The following is a 19,952-nucleotide window of genomic DNA, read 5'->3' on the forward strand; positions in this document are numbered from 1 at the left end:
AACAGAAGTACAAAAAAGCTAAATGAGTTTTCCGAACAATCTAGACTCGAATAAAATTTAGAAACAACTCAACAAATGTTTCTTTTAAAAAGTAGGTTCCACAAAGTTGAAAATCGGAGTTATTTTTATTAACCCGGTATTATGAAATAGATAAATTAATGCAATGTAAATGTTTTATACCAGATTGCCATTAAATTTATAGGGTCTATACCTACTTTTTAAAACATCAGAGAAAACGTTTTACCCTTTGCATTCAAATTATTTGTCCTCTTTTTTTATGAGCTAAATTAATAATAACGTCGAGAATACGAGGCGGCAGATTATCATGCGCCCACCAACTCATCTTTTTCGTCTAAAATAGCTTATAGCTTTAAAGTAGGGGAGAATTTGGAAGAGGACGAGCCTCCTCCCCCCCCCCCTCCCGGCCTCAGGGATTCGACCAACTTGCTGCCGAAAGAGTACTGTTGTACGATATCCATTGTCAGTCAACGGACCCTAAATTATTTCTTAAGGCGCTCGAAAAAAAAAACGCAAAAAAAACGCGAAAACGAGAAATCATACTTTGGTCGACCTAAAATAAAGTCAAATTTTTCGAAAAAAAAACTTTATCCCCCCCCCCCTCGTGAAAATCCTAACTCCGCTGCCCCTAGTAAAAAGGGTTAATGACTGACTTGGATTTTTTCCGATGAAGTTTCTGCACCCAACATACGGAGATTGGCGTAAGTGGTGGCAAAGGGTGTGTTCGTGAAGCGGCCACAAACTCGGCATTTCAATCGAAAGTGTTTCCATACCAACCGTGTGTTTCCATACCGAAGTGTTTCCATCATCAACCGTGATCGTTCGCTTTGGGCTAGATACGTCACCACTGCTCAAAAGAGTTGTAGTTTTTGTCGTCATCAAAACAAAGTAGATCTCCTTGAAAAGTAGAAAAGCTCTCAAATTGATCAATTTTCTGATGTATGGACGGCATCAACTCAATAAATTCTCTGCCAACCTGCTGCCGAAAGGGTACTGTTGTACAGTATCCATTGTCAGCCAACGGACCCTAAATTATTTCTTAAGGTACTCGAAAAAAAAACGCGAAAACGAGAAATCATACTTTGGTCGACATAAAATAAAGTCAAATTTTTCGAAAAAACTTTAACCCTTTAATTGCTTTAATTGAGTATGTCCATTAAAAAATTTTAATTGACTGCACACAAAAAAGGGCTGCATTTTGTATGCTCTTTACTAGAAAATCGACAGCATCAAAAGTTATATGCTAAATAGCTTAACAGGGTTTTTGGATGGAGACCTCTTTGAAAAACCATATCGATCTGCTTTAAAAAATTAACTATTGTACATTGTTTTGAAAAAGTTTCTATTATACATTGCAGAAATGAAGATTTCCTGAGTTTTCAACAATCAATGAGAATGTTGCTCATTGAATTTAGATATTTCGATTGAAAAAATTGATTCCAAAAATTGAAAGACAATCAAGAAGAGACAACCTTGAAAAATTGTACAATGTGGCACTGTTTGACAGTGAATTTTCACGTTTGCAATGAGATCACCACAAACCAAAAACCATTGTTTTTATTGTTTTTCATGTCTTTAGAGGCGTGTATGTGAGTGTGCGTGTGTGTGTGTATGTGCGTGTGTGTAGGTGTGTTTGTAGGTGTGTGTGTGTGTGTGTGTGTGTGTGTGTGTGTATTCTAGTTACACTAACTCAATTAACATATATTTCTAAGAAAAAAATTTCTGAGCGTAAAACTGAACAAAACAATTTTAATTCAAGTAAGTCTACTTCCAGTTTTATGGTTTCATTAGGTACTTTTCAATCAAACTTTATCAACCGATCTAATAACTATTTCAAACAGCTGCGTTTCAAATTCATCATGCCTCGATCAAAGCATCAAAAATCAATAAGCAAAAATAAACAGTCAAGCAACAATCATGCAAATTTATTCGTTATGCTCATTACTAAAAAACTGACATCATCAAAAGTTATATAACAAATAGTTAAACAGAGTTTTTGGAGACTTCTTTGAAAAACTATATCGATCTGCTTTAAGAAAGTCTCTATTGTACAATATTTTAAAAAAAGTTCTATTGTACATTGCAGAAATCAGGATTTCTTGAGTTTTCAACAATCAACGAAAAAGTTGCTCATTGACTTTACGAATTTCGATTGAAAAAACTGATTCCAAAAAACGAAAGACAATAAAGAAGAGACATCTTGAAACTTCGTACAAGGCGGCACTATTTGACATTGAACTTTCAAGCTTGCAATGAGATCACCTTATTTTATTTTTTTAAATTGTTTTTCATGTCTTTAGAGGCGTGTATGTGAGTGTGTGTGTGTGTGTGTTTTTGTGTGCGTAAAAGTTTCTATGTGTTTAGAAGTATGCGTGTGGGTTCATTAGCTGGTCGCTGGTTAACACATTTCTTACTAGATTACCAAAGAGAAATTTTTGGCTGAGAAATCATTAACAAAGGTCGAGCAAAGCCCTCCGAGTTATTCTAGTTACACTAACTCAATTAACATATATTTCCGAGAAAAAATATTCCTGAGAGTAAAATTGAACAAAATTAATTTTAATTCAAGTAAGTCTACATTCAGTTTTATAGTTTCATTACGTACTTTTCAATTAAATTTTATCAACCGATCGATCTAATGATTATTTTAAACAGCTGCGTTTGAAACTTCGGCAGAGAAACTAACAGTCGAGCAACAATCATCCAAATTTATTCCCTCATTTAACTTCACTATAGAGAATTTGGAAAAAAAAACGAAGAGTTTATTTTTGTGTCAAAAACCTCATAACTGACTTTTGTTGCTTGCTATTCCATCTCATGTCATGAAATCAAGTTTGGTTTTTTGCTAATAATTTCCATTTGCAATCCTTACTATTTAACAACAAAAAGTAGTGAGTCGACGTTTGAAATTTTTTCTACAATGGTTAATGCGGAGTAGACCACACCGCGCTATTTGATCAGCAATTGGCTATCAGTTCCGGGCAAGAATCAATCTATGTTAAATATCGCTATAAGAAAAATGAGACTTCATGAAGTCCTTCTCCTGGTCTAAAGAGTGGCTGCCCATTTTTTTCTCATCATCAATCTTGACAAAACGACGAGTCAGTTTTTATTTGTGACGGACCACTAGACATTATGTGTATCCGAGTGGTAGCCAGTTTGGTAGCCAGTTTGGCTGAAAGATATTTGGCTTCTATGTCCCAGAAGTTGTCCCTCCCTGTAATCGGCGGATTCCAACTCCCATTCACACTTGTTGTACTCTATTATAGAAGAAAATCATTGCCGTCAGATTTCTGTAAGAAATTTACAGAGACATTTTTTGCGCCACTCAATGAAAAAAAAACGGACTCCTTTCAAATAACGGAAAGCAACAATTTTCCCTAGCAGCTCTAGCTTCGCAATCAACTTTAGTTTCCGCATCCTGATTGCCAATTAAGTTTCTAGGGCTCATCTATCTTCACAATACACGTTGAACAATTGAGAAACAAACAATTAATTTTTTACCACAGTTTTATCAATGGGTTTGGAAAGATGCCTCGTTCTGCTATCACAGAGTGGCGCGCTACATTCGGCTACAGATACGATCAACAGGGGAGCATTCAATCAAGTCCTCGTTAGTCGCTGGAGCCATCCCATTCTGTCTCTCTGCCGATCTGCAACTCTTGCGCGTACGAAAGAGAGCAACTAGCATCAAAAACAACCAATACAAAAAACCCAACTATTCGTGACTCAAAACCCCAGTTCACCTGAAGAGTTACTAGACAATCAGGAAAAGACTAAGAATAGTACAACCCGGCTAACCATTGATTTATTACTCTCAACAACAAAACCAGCCATATTGCGCAGAGCTTAACCTTTCGAGTTCTTGGTCAGGATAACCAATGGCGCTTTCAGTTGAAGCAGTTTAGACCCATAGACTTACATTTTCAAAATTCTTCTTTATTTCAAAACATAACTGAACAAAAATTGAAAAGCTCCAAAGTCATCGCACTGCCCACGCCAGATAAAATTTATAAATTCTTTAAATCATACAAGTCAATATCGCTTATTGTTCCGACTTTCGATACGAAAGTAACGGAATGTTTGTGCTCGGGGTGGGTTTTTTTTTCTTCAGACAAATTTCTACTTCTTAACTAGCCATTTTTGACGGAAATTTTTTATATCATTCGAAAGCTATTGTTGTCCTGAGCTTAAATTTGAAAAGATATTTCACCTGTGATTATTTTTCGTAAAGTTATGAGGGTTTAAAGATTGCCATTTTGGCCATTTTGACCAATTTGGGACAATTAACGCGCGATTTAATTCGCGCTATTAACGCGTAAGCGGATATTTAATTGAAAAGATTTAATTGAAAAGATATTTAAGCGGATATTGAAAGAAGCTTATTTGCCATAATTGATTTGTTACAAGGAGCGAAATCTATTGTTTTGTACTTTATATGGCGTGTGGGGGGATGATTTTCATAGAAAAATTTTCAAATTTTAGAAAAAAGTTTTTCATTTTATTTAATTTAATTTAATATTTTTATGTCATTACTGCTCCATAAACCTTAAAAGACCGTCGGAACATTCAGGGCTTCGCCCTGATACGAGCAGTCTTGTTTGTCTTGAGATTGAAATTTTAGATTGTCTGCTTAGTCCAATTTTCCCAAACTACTCCCAAATGCCGGATATTAACCAATGTGGTTTAATTTAAAGACAAAACGTTTTGACGTATGTTTTGACATTGCTTACAGTATACTCCGGTCCTGTTCGAGATGTTTTAAAAACTTGCCTACGGTACGTTTCGATTACTTTTGAGCTCTGTTTCGACCGTGCTTGAGCCAGGTTTTGACCGTGCTCGAGGAATGTTTTGAGTTTGCACCCGAACAAAATCCCTTTATCCTGTAGCCATTTATCGTTCGAGTGCTTACATAAAATGTGCACCTCCACCAGGGAAAACTTCTTCGACCAATAGTTTCGATCCTTTAGAAGTAAACACAGACTTCGTTCTGGTTTATAACCTGAGATGAAAGCTGAGAGATTGTCTGTTCTTTTTTAAAATTATATGGCAATCAAAATCTGTCGTTGGAAAACTTGTATAGACATTTGTGTTGTAATCTCATGAAAAAAGACTCTAAAAATGCTTCATTTCCCTTAATGTTTTACAAAAATGATTATTTTTCAATAGTATGAAAATTTATACTGAAAAAAACTTTCTCGTAAAATCGTAAGCAAGTTAAATCTAGTAATTTTTGGATATTGAATTACTAATTTCTTTTTAAATTTCGTTTAGTTTTCGGGGTCACTGAGCCCAATTTTGGAAGGGTGAGGGTCAATTAAGACTTTCTTCTTATTTCTTCTCATCGGTCGTTGTCTGTGAAGCGAGATCTCCGAGTCAACTCGTGAACTCATTGTCGACTTCAGTCGGTTTTTGAGGTATTCGAAGTCCGATTGATGCGAGTCGGCTTCGATTTCTCGGCCACTTCGGGTTCGAGCTGAGACATTGCGACTCAGTTTTGCTGAATTCTGAGACTCTGAGCTGCCTGAAAATATTTATTCCTTACAGAGATTAGGAGCTGTCACAATATATCTGAGCTGTCACAGAATCCGAAAAAAAATGTTGAAAATCATCTAACTAAAACTAAAAAATAATTAAGCTCTGCTCAATTGAAGAATGGTTTTAACTGATATTTAAAACATGAGAATTAATTTGACATACAGTGCTGATTTAAATTAACCGGAGAAAACGCGTTAAACTTGAAAATTAAAACCCGTTTTTCTCAAATTGGGCTGAGTTTAGGTGAAAATTTATGAATACAAAACTTGCTTAGAATTTTAGCAGAATTAATATGGTGTAATTTATTTTGCGAAATTCGGGTCCGAAATTTTACCCCAAAAATGGGTCATTTTGGCTTTTCTTAGTTCATTAAAAATTACGCCAAAAATACCTAGTCGATCACAGACATAATCATATCCAAGTGAGCCAATTACGTAGCCCAACAAATTTTATGCAAGGTATTTTCTGCAAAAAAGAATTGCAAATTGTTCCAAAATTGTTTTTAAATAAAAAGTTGGCATTTTATATAGTAAAAACGACCTTTTTGTCTATCAAACAAAAATAAATTAACTTATACAATATTTTGGAGATTATACCCTTCTTAAAGTTTGTTGGGCTACGTAAGTGGCTCACTTTGATATAATCATGTCTGTGATCGACTGGGTAATTTCAGCGTAATTTTTGATAAACTAAGAAAAGCCAAAATGACCCATTTTTGGGGTAAAATTTCGGGCCCGATTTTCGCAAAATTAATTACACCATATTAATTCTGCTAAAATTCTAAGCAAGTTTTGTCTCCATACGTTTTCACCTAAACTCAACCCAATTTTAGAAAAACGGGTTTTAAATTTCAAGTTTAACGCGTTTTGTCCCGTTAATTTAAATCAGCACTGTATAGCTTTTAACAAATTTAACGGACAAATTTTGAAATAATTCTTGATCTTCAGACGGTGAAATCGCGTTCAAACTGCAATCAAATTTTCAAAACCGCATTTGAACTGACAAAAGAGCAATGCAAAATTATTCAGTTTTTTTTTGGAAAATTTCATTTTTGCCTTATTCAAGAGCACAATTGAAAAAACTTTTTCATTTACAACGATTTGCCATGGAATTTTTCAAAGCAAAAAAAAACATAAAATGCCGACACAAAGGCAAACACAAAACTTCACAGAAGTATGTCGATTTAATTTAAATTTGAAGGTCAAAGTTAATTCAGAAACTTAAAAAATTGTCCAATAAATTTGTTAAAAGCTATAAAACAGTGCTGATTTAAATTATCCGGACAAAAGAACAAAACTTGAATTTTCAAACACGTTTGTCTCAAATTGGGTTAAAAATAGACAATAAGTGAAGAAAACAAAAGTTGCTTAGAATTTCACCAGAAATAATATAATACAATTATTTCTGCGAAATTCTAAACCTAATTTTTACCCCACAAATAGATCGTTTTAGCTTTTTTTAATTAATCAAAGTTTACTCTGAAACTACTTTGTTGATTGATGAGCAATATATATCACAAGAAGCCTCTTACACAGCCCAAAAAAGCTCCAGAGAGGATAAAAACTCCAAAAATTTGAGTAAATTGTATAAAATTTGTTTTTAAGCAAAGGTTTTGGGTTTTGTATAGTAAAAATCACATTACCTGACTATCAAGCTAAATTATTTTCTCTTACACAGGTTTTTGGATATTTAATTCTTCTAGATTTTTGTTGGGCTGTGATATAGATTACTCATCAAATAACAAAGCAGCTTCAGCGTAATTTTTGATTAATTGAAAAAAGCCAAAATGACCCATTTTGAGGTAAAATTTTGGTTGAGAATTTCGGTAAAAAAATTGTACCACATTACTTCTGATTAAATTCTAAGCACTTTTGGTCTAATTTTAACCCAAACTGAGAAAAACGCGTTTGCAAATTCAAATTTTGTTAGTTTTGTCCGGATAATTTAAATCAGAACTATTTTTATAGAAAATTTTTGCTTTGAATTTCTCGCTTTGAGAATTTAATTTGATGTGTGCTCTCTTCTCAAAAACACGAAATCAAGTTTAAAAAATTTTTAGATTCATCAGACCGATGAATTATGACGGGATGTTTTTGGTTAAAATGTATATGATTTTGATATAAGAAGTTAATTTTTTTCGTTTCCTCAAATGCTCACTCGTGATTTTTGGGTAGTCAGAATCCGTAAGATTTGTTTGACTTTCATCGCGCTGTGGTTTCCTTTGAGACTTGGAATCATCTTCAATCGGTTTGAATTTCTGGTGGACAGAAACATTTTCCTTGATTTCAATTGGTTTAGTGGATTCGATACTGTATGCAATAGAACTTTCCTCGTATGTCTGACAGCTTTTTGAATATCTCGTCTCATCGGCAACACTAATTTTCCGCTCCTGAAAGGCGGGTGGTTCATTTACAATAGGTTTTACAATGTCTTTTTTCGCATCACTAATCAACGGTGATTTTTCTGTGACTTTGTTGATTGAATCTTCGTTTTCAGGATCAGATGACAAGTAGTCTTCCAGTTCAGAGTTTAATCGAAACTTGTGAGCTAAAAAATATATAATTTTTCCGATTTACTTGATTTCACGGCCAAATCTCTAAAGTTTTGAGTAACCCAAAATTGTATTCCCTACAGGATATTTTTTCAAAGAATGTTTTCGCACTTCTTACGAGTTCTTGGCAAAATAGTTTTGCTAACCACTTATGAAGTTAAGTCTGTCTTTGTTTATTTCTGCTTCTCGTGGATAAGTTCGCCAGTAGTTTTGATCTATGATTACAATGTCAGCATTGCCTGTAGAAGAATCTTGCCTATCTTCTTCTTCCGAGTCCGATTCCTTCTCAAGTGCCTATAAAAAAAGCAGAAATATAACCTTAAAAAATAACACTGGAGTTTGAACCCAGGCATCCTGATGAAAAGAAACTTGCTTTTATCACAAAAACACTTCGGTTATTGATCAATTTCTAGCATCTTGTAATTGAGAAACTAAACTTCCTATTATTTGAAAACATACTTGCAATAAAAATGAGAAATTTAGAAAATATACCTGGTATCGATCCGTATCTCGTTCCACGATGCTTCTTAAATACATGCCTAGAGGTTGCGCCGATGGTGCTGATGATTTTTTCTCGACATGGGATGATATCGTGTTTATTTCATGCATTGGGTAGTCTTTCGTGGAAGCCAATGGGTCTTTGAAGTGTGATGCAAACAATCCGTTGGAGTAGACGAAAGCTGTTTCACTCGCAGGATTAGAAATGACAGATGCTTTCCGACCCAGAAGGTATTTTCTGCTTCTAGAATAAAAAACACAAAAAAGTTTTAAAAAAATCACATACTAACATTTTATGGTCTAATAAAAATAAACAAAGTATTTAATTTAGGGGCGGCCACTTCTTTTTGTTGGTGTAATCTTTGATACGGTAATCTCTTAGGTTGTAAAATATTGTCTTAACCATCTAAAATTGTGCGAAAAATGCGGACCTCAAGCCACGGATATTTTTTGATGACGGCAGAGCCATTTATCAATTTATCAGTGCTCTACGGCTGAACACTATTGTGACTAGTTTGCTAGCCTTTGTATTACTTATCTACTGTAAAACCGTGCAAACTTGTCAGGTCGATACTTCAACTTTTGTCTGCTGATTGAGATAGGACTTTTATTAGCAAAAACTGAATACCGGTACTCAAGATTCAATCGAGCCCAAAACTGAACTACAATACTGAAATTTGAAACCTCAATACTGCTCCAAAAACTTGCAAAATCAAAATGGCACATACTTTTCTCGTCTTGCCATCCTATATTTCAGAGCAAACTTTTTTTAAGCTTTGCGACAGGAACAAAATCCATCTTCCAGCAAGAGCAGGCAATGAACCTGGGTATGAGTGTTTAATGTGGTCAATCTGTGAGAGGCTACCTATTGGATGTCAATCATTTTAGTTGCTGCAATTTTCATGCTGTGAGAGTTTGTTCTATCACCAGGTACCTACCTCTCATAACATATCCAAAATTGCTAATCAAGAACCCACTAAACAATCCCCATAAACCACTACATCCCATGATCTCCCAACAACACCAACATATAGTCAGACAAATCAATCCCGATCATCTACACGCATTGCATTTGCAGAAAATCCCTATACATTTGAAGAAAGACACGCATCATTATCCACAACTTTAAAACCAGCTATTCTCCAAGCACCCCTAAATGAACCACAATACGAACCAACATATAACATCTACCCATCACTTCAACAAGCTTTGAACAGATCTAGTCATCCTAGCCAAAACCAAAATCTAATATCTACAAAAGATAGACAAATTATTTACCCTCGAAGAAATCGAAATCTTGCAACATCTAAAGTTCTTTTTAATACACCTTCATCACCATCTTCGACCCCTTTGGATTTTTCTAGTAACACAATCTAAAGTACCCCCCCATCACTACAGACAATTTCCCATTATAATACCCCAAGAATTCCATCAGACTGATTAGGTTCAACACCGACCTCCGAACAAAATCGTGAAAATCCTATTAATCCTCCCACTTCAACACAACGTCTTCCACATTGGATGACACAAGTATGTTCCCAAGGCGAACCAACTTTAGTACGCGAACTCACAGATATTTCATCAGACATCTCCTTATCATTACCAGAAACCCCATCATCTCCATCAACTCCTTCAATAACAAGTCAAACACCAATCACTACGCTCCCTCTAAATTTCTCTACTAAATTAGACGATCAATATCGAGAAGTTCTAACCATTAATATACCTTTACATTTAGATTGGAAAACATTTGTAGCATCCGCTAACCTATATGGGTAAATATTTTGACCCATAATTTGGCACTAAACCGATTAAAATACAAACAAGACATCCACAAAGATATACAAATCCTTACTCAAGATAAATTAACACTTAAATTCGAAATAACCGTAAAACTACATTATTTAGTTTATCAACCACTACCATTAACTCCACCAAATATAACCGTTCAATCCTTGCCACCTACATTTATCACAACAGAATTTATCGAAAAAAATACGATAGATGTACAAACAAAAAAAAACAATAGGCTACATAACATTCAACAATCCATATTCAGGATTATCATACACATGTACCTTTTAATAGTTTTCTTCCTCAAAACACTTTCCCCCTTGTGCTTTTAGAACCCACGTTTCATCAAAATCCTTTTTTTTGAACAGGACCACAAGACCTCCTGGTAACACATTAAGATTGTGAAGAAAACCAACAAAAAAATTTAAAAAATATGCAATTATTCAAGTAACACAATGTGAACGTTAAACACAAGACATTATGTCAAAAAACATAGTAGCAACATTTTACTCAAAAGCACGATGTACAACACTAGCAGGATATGAATTTACAGCGAATTTCTCAGAAAATAAAGAACAATGTTCACAAGTCTCAAATGCAAATAAAAATAGACTAGATCATGAACCTTTCTAACAAAGCAACATCGAAAGACTATTACATCTCAGCCCTGACGGTTGTAAAAACGAACTTATACGATTAACAATCACATCAAACAAAAGAATAACCTGAAAATTGGTACACTTTCAAGTTTTTCCAGACTCTGCACATCAATCCGAACTTGAAAGACACCAAGGTCATATAAAACTTTGAAGGTTGCATCAAAACCTTGAAGGTTGCAAAAATGAAGTACAACAAATTAACCACAAATAAAGGCACAAATTGTAAAATAGTAAATTTTTAAGTCTTACCAGACTCAGGCAGAGCTTGAACGACACCAAGGTCATTTTGAGTTAGACGACCAGTATCCGTACCACGGCGCCCGCGGACGTTTAACTTATGGTTTACGTAACAAAAATTGGATACCACACAACGGAATCAATAATCCCTCGAACTGTGAAGCTGACCAAAAAAACAAAGGCTACCAAGAAATAATGTTTTTCGATTAGAAACTTCAATTAGAACAAGTAGAACTAATCCGTGATTTAAGAGACAACACTATACTGTATCAAAGAATACGCTTACCTTGTAAAAATGATTCAGGATACTGTGATCCTACCACTCGAATGCAGGCAACCATTGTTTGGTTGCCTGAAGGCACATGTACTACATTTGAAGTTGCTAAAAACCACGCAAGATCAATAAAATTTCACCAAAAATGTTTTATTGAATCAATTCTTTTTGAAAGAGTCAACCCTGATGGAATTTCATCCAATAAGCAAAATTATAACAACATTAAGGATATTGAAATCGAATTAACGCGTTTTGAAATTTACCCTGAAACAGAAGTAGCTTGTAAATACCCAAAACCCTTTTGCGAAACACAATATTCAGAAAACCTTGTCGAATACGAAAAAGGTTTCAACATGAAAACAGGAAAATTGGTTGATGACCCAGCACACCCATATCGAAACTGCAAAGATGAAAAATCTTATGTCCTAGTAAAATTTTATAAAAACACAGTAAATCTTGGCGGAAAACTTCGCCCAGAAGATAAAGATAGTACAAGATTAAAAGAACTCTCAATTATGATTAACCAATTTTTTGGTGCAATCCCCTGTAATATACATCTCGATATGAAATTAGACTATACAATAAGTCAAATTGTTCAAGAAGTGTCACTCTCTGAAATAGAAACACTTCATCGCCTATGTGAACTCGAACGTACACAAATAATACAATCAGTCGCTGTAGCCGTAATAAAAATACCCTTTTTAGGATATTTATTATCAGGCAAAAGTTCTAATTTCATCAAATATGAAGGAAATAACAGTTGGTATTACAAATGCACAAAACAATTTCACCGCTATATGGTTTCGAAGATAAAAGATGTTACAAACGGATCCCTATTTTTTATAAAACTAAATTATGTTTTGTAAAAACACTGTCAGGACGCACATATTTTTGGAATACATCTGTCCCATTTGGATCGGAAAAAAGCCACATTGTGGTACAGCTAAGCCCTAACGAAGATAAATATTATCTTCTTACCCCATACCTTACATTAATGTCACCATTAAGGAAAGTTTCCACCAGAAGTATACGCGCTCTAGGTCGCAACCCTAACGTAGACTTTTAATCAATAGGTATTTATTCTAGATCAGGTTTTGGATTTCTCTTCTCACTATTAAAAGGAATCTATAACACATGTGCAAAACACATACACGTAAATAAACAAGCCAGTGTAGCACGCATTTTTTTGCGGGATTTTTTGGATTATTCTCAACCTCAATTAACAAAGTTCTCCTTGACGCTCAAATTAGCGAATACAATAAAAAATTATCTAAAACACCAAATGAATATGACACTCCACGAGACAATATAAATCCAACACCTACAGGACCACCAACTTTATACAGTCTACAACATAATCAACCTTTATCTTTAGTCCCATGAAATTATAGAAACACACTAGCAACCATGGAACATACCTCTCAAGGTAATAGCATCCCACGAAATTCAAACTTCCATATAGCACTCCACCAGTCAAACATCGACGAAACTTATGAGCAAATTGTAGAACAACAACACACAGTAAATTTTCGTTCTCAAAACAACCATCTTTTTGGCACACGATGAGCCGACAAACTAGATCCCTTAACCGTTCCCTTTCTTACCCATCCAACCTCCAACGCCAACCCTCCCGCATTTCACTTTCAGACCCTTTTCTCCCCTGACCCGTTTTTCTTCTAACTCACCACGCATGGATTCAGAGGAGTCAACACAAACAGTGTTTAATACAATCTCTAATTTTAATAACTCAGAAGTAGAAACTCCCGACAAATTACTCGACTCAGAACCCAGCCCGTCCAATTTTTCGCAACATCATTTACAGCGCGTTACACCCCAGATTCCCAATGAAACCTCTCCCTCCCCCTCTTCATACGCTGATGCTACCTCCTCTTCCTCTCCATCCCCCTCTTCATATACTGATGCTACATATCCTTTCTCCGATGTCAAGCGACTAACCCGATGCACCTAGCCCCATGACAGATAATCAATTAGAACATGAATTAGATAAATTTATAACACAACAACAACACCTTCATAACACAAAAAGTGCCTTGGCGATTCACCAACTAAGACACTCTACATCAAAATCCTAGTCCACAATTCAGTTCACTCAGTCAATACAGCACCCACCAGAGGACCTAGAGTTTTTAAACGAAAACAACCTAATCCTACACCCCAAATACTCATTGGCCGTTCTCGATCATCCCGACTCTACGCCCTTCACCCATGACACACTAGCAATAACGAATTTTTAGTTCATAACTTACCACTTTTCCCCCAATATACATACTATGCGACCAATAACGACAACCAACCGAACTTGTTCGTTGATGAACATTGCCTGTTTCCCACACTCTCTTGGACTTCATACTATCGTTTCACTGAACCATTAGCCCTCTCCTTAAACAACAACCACGAAGACAATGAACAAGGCCAATCTCGTCTTCATAAAATAACAACTGCACTTCACGAAAAACATTTTACCACAATCGGACTAAACCAAACTCTCAATCGATTCATAGCAAAACGCGCTAACCGATTCTCAATTAATCACTATGATCATGCAATAACCCGATGTATGGAAGACACCCCGAATGAGGACAATGCCAATGCTAACCCTCAAACGACAGAAAGATTTTTCATTGGATCTGAATATGTCTTTCACATAGATAGTACTAACACAAAATTCGAAAAAAATATATTTATACCGCACTATTAAACACCAGAGCATACGAATCATACTTTACCAAATTTAATCACTTTCATTTCCTTACTTCTAAGAAACGCGACCTACACTGCTCGCATGAGACAATGTTAAAAACGAAACTAACACATACATACACTTAATATAAACTTATACAACATTATTACACAACTGACATACCAACACATAACCCACAATATTGTTTTATGTTCATAAATTCAAAGTACACTTCACCATTGTTCTTAACTTTAACTTTCTGCATAAATTCGACTAATCTCCGCGGCATCCTCCGTAACTATGATCCCGTTAGACAGATGTATATATTTTGCCCACTTACTAACTCCTTCCTCATTGATGAGGCTCGCCCACTAGTTGTCCCCCAAGAATATATACAGCCCATTGAAATCACCATACTAGAATATATTCACAACACTTAATTCAATCACAAATTGGATAATTTAATTCAGAACACAAAACACGAATTCTCACTACACACCAAAAAAAAAAAAGATCATCAGGGCGCTGGAGCATCTCTGGCCTCTGTTTCAAACTAAAAACATAATCAACATGCTTGCGAAATTTATCGTAGAATCAGACACAATTCGAACTGACTTTCCCCATGGATTTTTTCCAGATGAAGAACCTTCGTAACTATGAATATAAATGCTTAAACTAACAATTGAAACAAAACACTTACCGTTCTTTATGAATTTTTCATTTTTTTAAAGATTGTATCAATCATGCACCTAAAAAAAACTAAATAAAAATTCACAAATTTTGTTTCTAAGCTTTTTAAATTTCTATTTAACAAGGAAAATAAATTAATAAACGCAGTAAAATTCAATACAAAAGCAGTAAATTGATAAATCTGCAGTAAAAAATCTAACAATTCAGGCAGTAAATTATCAAATTTGAAAAAATGCAGGAAACTAACCTTTTTATGTGAGCTTCTTTTTAGTCGCTCTCAATTCACACGTTCTTTCCACCAAACTTGCAAAACTCGCTCAAGTAAAATTGTTAGATTAATTAATTTCAAATTTCAAATCTCACTGATACCAACTCTAACTTATACTCACGCGTTTCAAACTTGCTTTTAACCCGTTTGGAAGGAATTATAAGGGTAAGCTTCAGCTAAGAAACACAGCTTACTAACGCCACAAAACCAACAGCATGAATAAGAAAGTCGCACGATACCCAGACCGGATTAAAACCAGATTAAAACTGGATAAAATAATTTTTTGAAACCCCTTTTCAAGGTTTACTGAAACCCAATGAAACACAAAAATGTAAGAAAAACCCAAAACACAATTATCTACTTTTGAGAAAAGGACACAACCAAAACGAAAAAGAGAAAAACACCCGATAAAAAAGAACAAAAAGTTGAAGACAAAAAGAGACTCTGCCCAAAGAGACGCTAAAGTTATACTCCCTCATTGGCCTCACCAACAAGTAAGACGTCCTGAGCATGCTCTATAGCCGGCCTAACCCACCATGCTACAGCCAAGTTTATGAGCCACACTCTATTGTTGACGAAACTTGGTATAGGGTGAGCGACTCTTTAAAATAACCGAACTAAATAAAAACGCTTATGCGAAAACAACTAATAGAACATCATAAGTAAAATTAATCTCACTAACAAGATGTAGATATAAAAATGAAACATAAAAAAATGCTTAGAGCAAACGGAACGAGCAGTAAAGGATTTGAAAATTCGATGACATTCCAACTCTGGAATGGCAAATCTATTGGTGTGTTGCCGTAGTCACAACCCTCGCAGGATTTTAAGTATGGACTCAGCATCGCAGCAAGGAAACCATTGAAAAAGACCAATGACCATCTCGATGAACAACTCGAATATAACTTAGAAGACAGTTGTTCTCCTTTGACAAATACCATAAACCTCCAGATACCAGTATACACTAGATCTATTGAGACTTGGAGATATAAGAGTAAGATTAAGATTGGTATTAGACTAAGAAGTTGCACGAATCTATCCGTCCGAAAATAAGATGACGAACAGGCGGTGTACGAACAGGCGGTGTACGAACAGGCGGTGTACCTTTTCTGAAATTACTCTAAGAGACAACGAATTCTGACTTAAACTCAATAGGTCAAGCACAGTCGAAATACAGGCCGAGCAAAACCTGAGTTTTCTCCAAGTTTTTTTCAATGATATATATTATTTATCAGTTGGAAACAGAGCAAAAAAACTGCTGGAAGTTCGATGCAGGAAATTCGTATTTTACAGACTCCTTTGGTTATTTTAGTTTCAAGCGTCATCACAAAAAAAAACACTGAAAATCATACGATCGTTTTTTGTGAATTCACTCATGTTATTTGATAGTTGAGAAAGGCAACACATATCGAGCACAGTCAAAACATACACGTTTTTGGTCGGAAAAGTTGAAAGTTAGTCGATCACGATCGAGACATAGGTCGAATTTATTCGAACCAAAAGTTGAGCACAGTCAAAACACAAGTTGAACACAATTTGAGCATATTTCGGCTAAGAATGTCGAGCACAGTCGAAACATTGGTCGAGCACAGTCAAAATCTAGGTCGAGCACAATCGAAACATAGGTCGAGGGCAGTCGAAACAAAGGCCGAGGGCAGTCGAAACATCCCATTCTTAGTCACGCCGCCTGAAACGATTCGGAGATGGGTCAAATATATTTTGGATTTTTTTTTCTGTCGAGACATACCCATTTTTGTTCGAGAAAATCGAAACATATCTATGCGGGTTAGATCAAACAAACCTTTTAGAATTGTCGTTGGACACAATCAAGAAAATCGAAAGCTATCGAATTTTGGTCGAAAAATTCGAAACATATCTGAACAGGGTCGAACAAATTCGAACACTTAATTGTTTGGTCTAGAAAGTCTATACATGCCGAAATTTGGAGAAGAAATTCGAAACATACCAAAAAATGGTCGAGACGGTCGAAACAAATCGTGCACCTCGACCCGTAATGGACCGTTTATGAGGTTGAGTTAAAGGCCATTGACCAAGATTAGTGGCTGGTTATAAAGTGACAACTGCCAGGCGTATAGCTTTTAAGAGCAAGGTTCGTACGCAGGGCTGAAAAATAAGTTTCCCTTGGTTTTTCATTTCAAAATTTGTAAGGTAACCTGAGCTTAGGTGGGTGGTAGGAAGTGTACACAAGTGCAATGAGGGCAATGCAGAGAATCACAGCGAAGAAGAAGAAGGCGGCTGCAAAGAGGGAGCTGAGCAGTGCCTCACACACCCCCACGTCACTCAACGATCTCGATGACCCTTCCCCCTCCCCTCCTCCTCCAGTTTCCCCTCCCTCTTCCCTGGTCCAATCACAGAGCCACATCGGTAAAGACTGACAGGTTTTCGAATTCTGACGAGATTCTTTCGCACGTTAGTAACGAAAAATTTTAGCAATCTTAGAAAATCTGCTGTGAACAGTTGAGGCAGAACGTTTTATAGTGAACTTGTATTTTTGAAATTGTTAACAAACACTAGAAAAAATAGATAATCTGATTCTATAGTTTCTGTGGACTCGATTCATTCCAGCATAACCACAATAAAAGTGTAGTAAAATTCCATTTAGATTAAAAATTTGTAGAATTCAAAAAAAGCAATTTTTTCTTGTTCAAAGCAACTATACGAGAGTATTAAACGAATTAGATGTATACTAAAACAACTGTTTTTAATATCAGAATAGAGGCTGCGGTACTTGTCAAAAATTGTTCAATATTTGTCAGTAGTCGCTTGAATGAAACTGTTTCAGAAAATTAAATATCGGTTATACAGAGCAAAAGACAAAAACGGTTAAGATAAGTGCGAGCACTTCAGTTTTTTATCCTTCATAAATAACAAGGATTAGTTTCAAAATGAGAAATTAAAATTTTAAATCCAAAGCAATGCGATGGAAAACTAAATGTGTTTTTATCACCAGTTTTTTTGCGCATCCAGTGTTGGATGTGATAAGCGCAGTTTACGAAGACAAACACTTGAGTTTTTTTACAAGTTAAACGTTGAATTTTTTTCCACAAACTAAAAACAGCATCAGAATCAAACCAACAGTAAAGTAATACACATGCAAAACAGAAACAAAAGCATAACATTCTATTGTTTTCAGAAGCAAAAGTGTCAGTTTGACACAAAAAAAACGAAGTATCGAAGCAACATTTTGAAATAGTTTTCACTGTTTTCTCAAGTATGTTGAAGTAAGGTAATAAAAAAAACGAAGTACTTCGAAGATACTATTCTTTCGGATGAGTTATAAGTAAGCCAAAAACAACCAGTTGCTGTGCAAATATTAGATTGTTCCGAACACTATGAATGAATTTTCAAAAATCAAAAATTAAGGGATTTTTTTTTTAGAAAAATCGAAGGAAACGCAAAAGTAATTTAATCAAAAATATATATATTTTTAAAATTTTCTCTTAATTTCTAAAAAACTTAATTGACCACCGGTAAGTGGGAAACGAAACTGTAGTCACAAAGCAAATTAAGCCAGAAAGTTTTGAAGCTCACTGTTTCTACGACATATGTCTGCAGAAACATACAAAATTATAAGAGAAAATTTTCTCAATTTTTGCAGTTTGAGGTGGCCTTACTCATACACCATAAGTCAAGGCCGTTCAACTGAAACAAAACAGTAGAAAATACTCGAATCATTAAAAGTCGGAGTTGATAAATGTATAAATTAGAGAGTTTTTTCAAATATAGTGAAACCAGTTTAAGTTTAGTAGAAAAACGCTGATCTGGAACATAAGTCACATCAACTTGTAACAGATAATATGGATGATATGTGAAAAAAAAACAACTGAATAGTAGCCAAAAACTTAAGGATGAAATCACAAATCGAGAAAACTTTACTTTATGAAAAAAAACTTGAAAACATTACTTACTACAAGAAATGAGCTCTGTAGTTTTGATTGAGCTTTCAAGGAATTGAGCAGATCACGTGAAAACAACTCTAAAAAAACTGTATGTGATGAAAAATTTTCAATTTCCATTTACAAAAACAACTGCTATCGCAAGCGAAAAAAAAAACAATAGTAAAAGTGCAAAACAACGAATCTGAGCGCGACCAATTTTTGTGACTTTCAAGATTTTCTATTACTAACATTTTTTTGGCTAAAAAATCCAATTAGAGAAAACTAGGTCAATCGGTTAACTTTTTTTTCAGGGAAAATCTTAAACTTGAAATCCACTTTAAAATTTCAAAATTGCTCGTGCTGTTTCTTTGCAACAAATGCATTTTCGTTATTGGAAACAATATATTTGTTATCAGCAGCTTAACTTGATTTGAGCATAAGTGTATTCATAAAAATCATTTGCTGTCAGGTGAGGTCACTACACAAACAAACTTAAGAATAATCATTTTTTCTTTACAAAAACAGCATATGATGGAGAGCCATAAGACTATTTACCTATCTTGTTTTTAGGCGTATCAGAGAGAAATTCACAATTCAAAAATCGGTATTTTTTGTGCTAAAAAACCTTGAGAGGACAGCCCGATTGTCTCAGAAAAGAAAAACTTACTTACCGTTTGGTATGATTAGTGATGATGGCGAAAAACTTTAAGAGAGTTAGTTTCAGCCTTACTTAAATAAAATTAATCAAAATTGTGATTTTTTCATCTGGTCATCAATATTTTGAAAACAGATATCTACAAACCGGTGGTTGAAACTATTTATTAC

The 19,952-nt window shown here is 35.0% G+C and overlaps 1 protein-coding gene across 1 annotated transcript; it reads right to left on the minus strand.

Annotated features, from left to right (window-relative positions):
• Window positions 1-5,236: 5,236 nt before the first annotated feature.
• Window positions 5,237-17,611, minus strand: LOC134841823 (uncharacterized). The gene is made up of 5 exons (XM_063857862.1): window positions 17,403-17,611; window positions 8,600-8,849; window positions 8,254-8,401; window positions 7,714-8,103; window positions 5,237-5,542 (listed from the first exon to the last, which is right to left on the minus strand). The coding sequence occupies exons 1-5, from the start codon at window positions 17,609-17,611 to the stop codon at window positions 5,289-5,291; spliced, it is 1,251 nt and encodes a 416-aa protein (XP_063713932.1). The 3' UTR covers window positions 5,237-5,288.
• Between the last annotated feature and the right edge of the window lie 2,341 nt (window positions 17,612-19,952).

The sequence above is a fragment of the Symsagittifera roscoffensis genome, chromosome 3 (genome assembly GCF_963678635.1).
Source record: "Symsagittifera roscoffensis chromosome 3, txSymRosc1.1, whole genome shotgun sequence".
Classification (NCBI taxonomy): Eukaryota; Metazoa; Xenacoelomorpha; order Acoela; family Convolutidae; genus Symsagittifera; species Symsagittifera roscoffensis.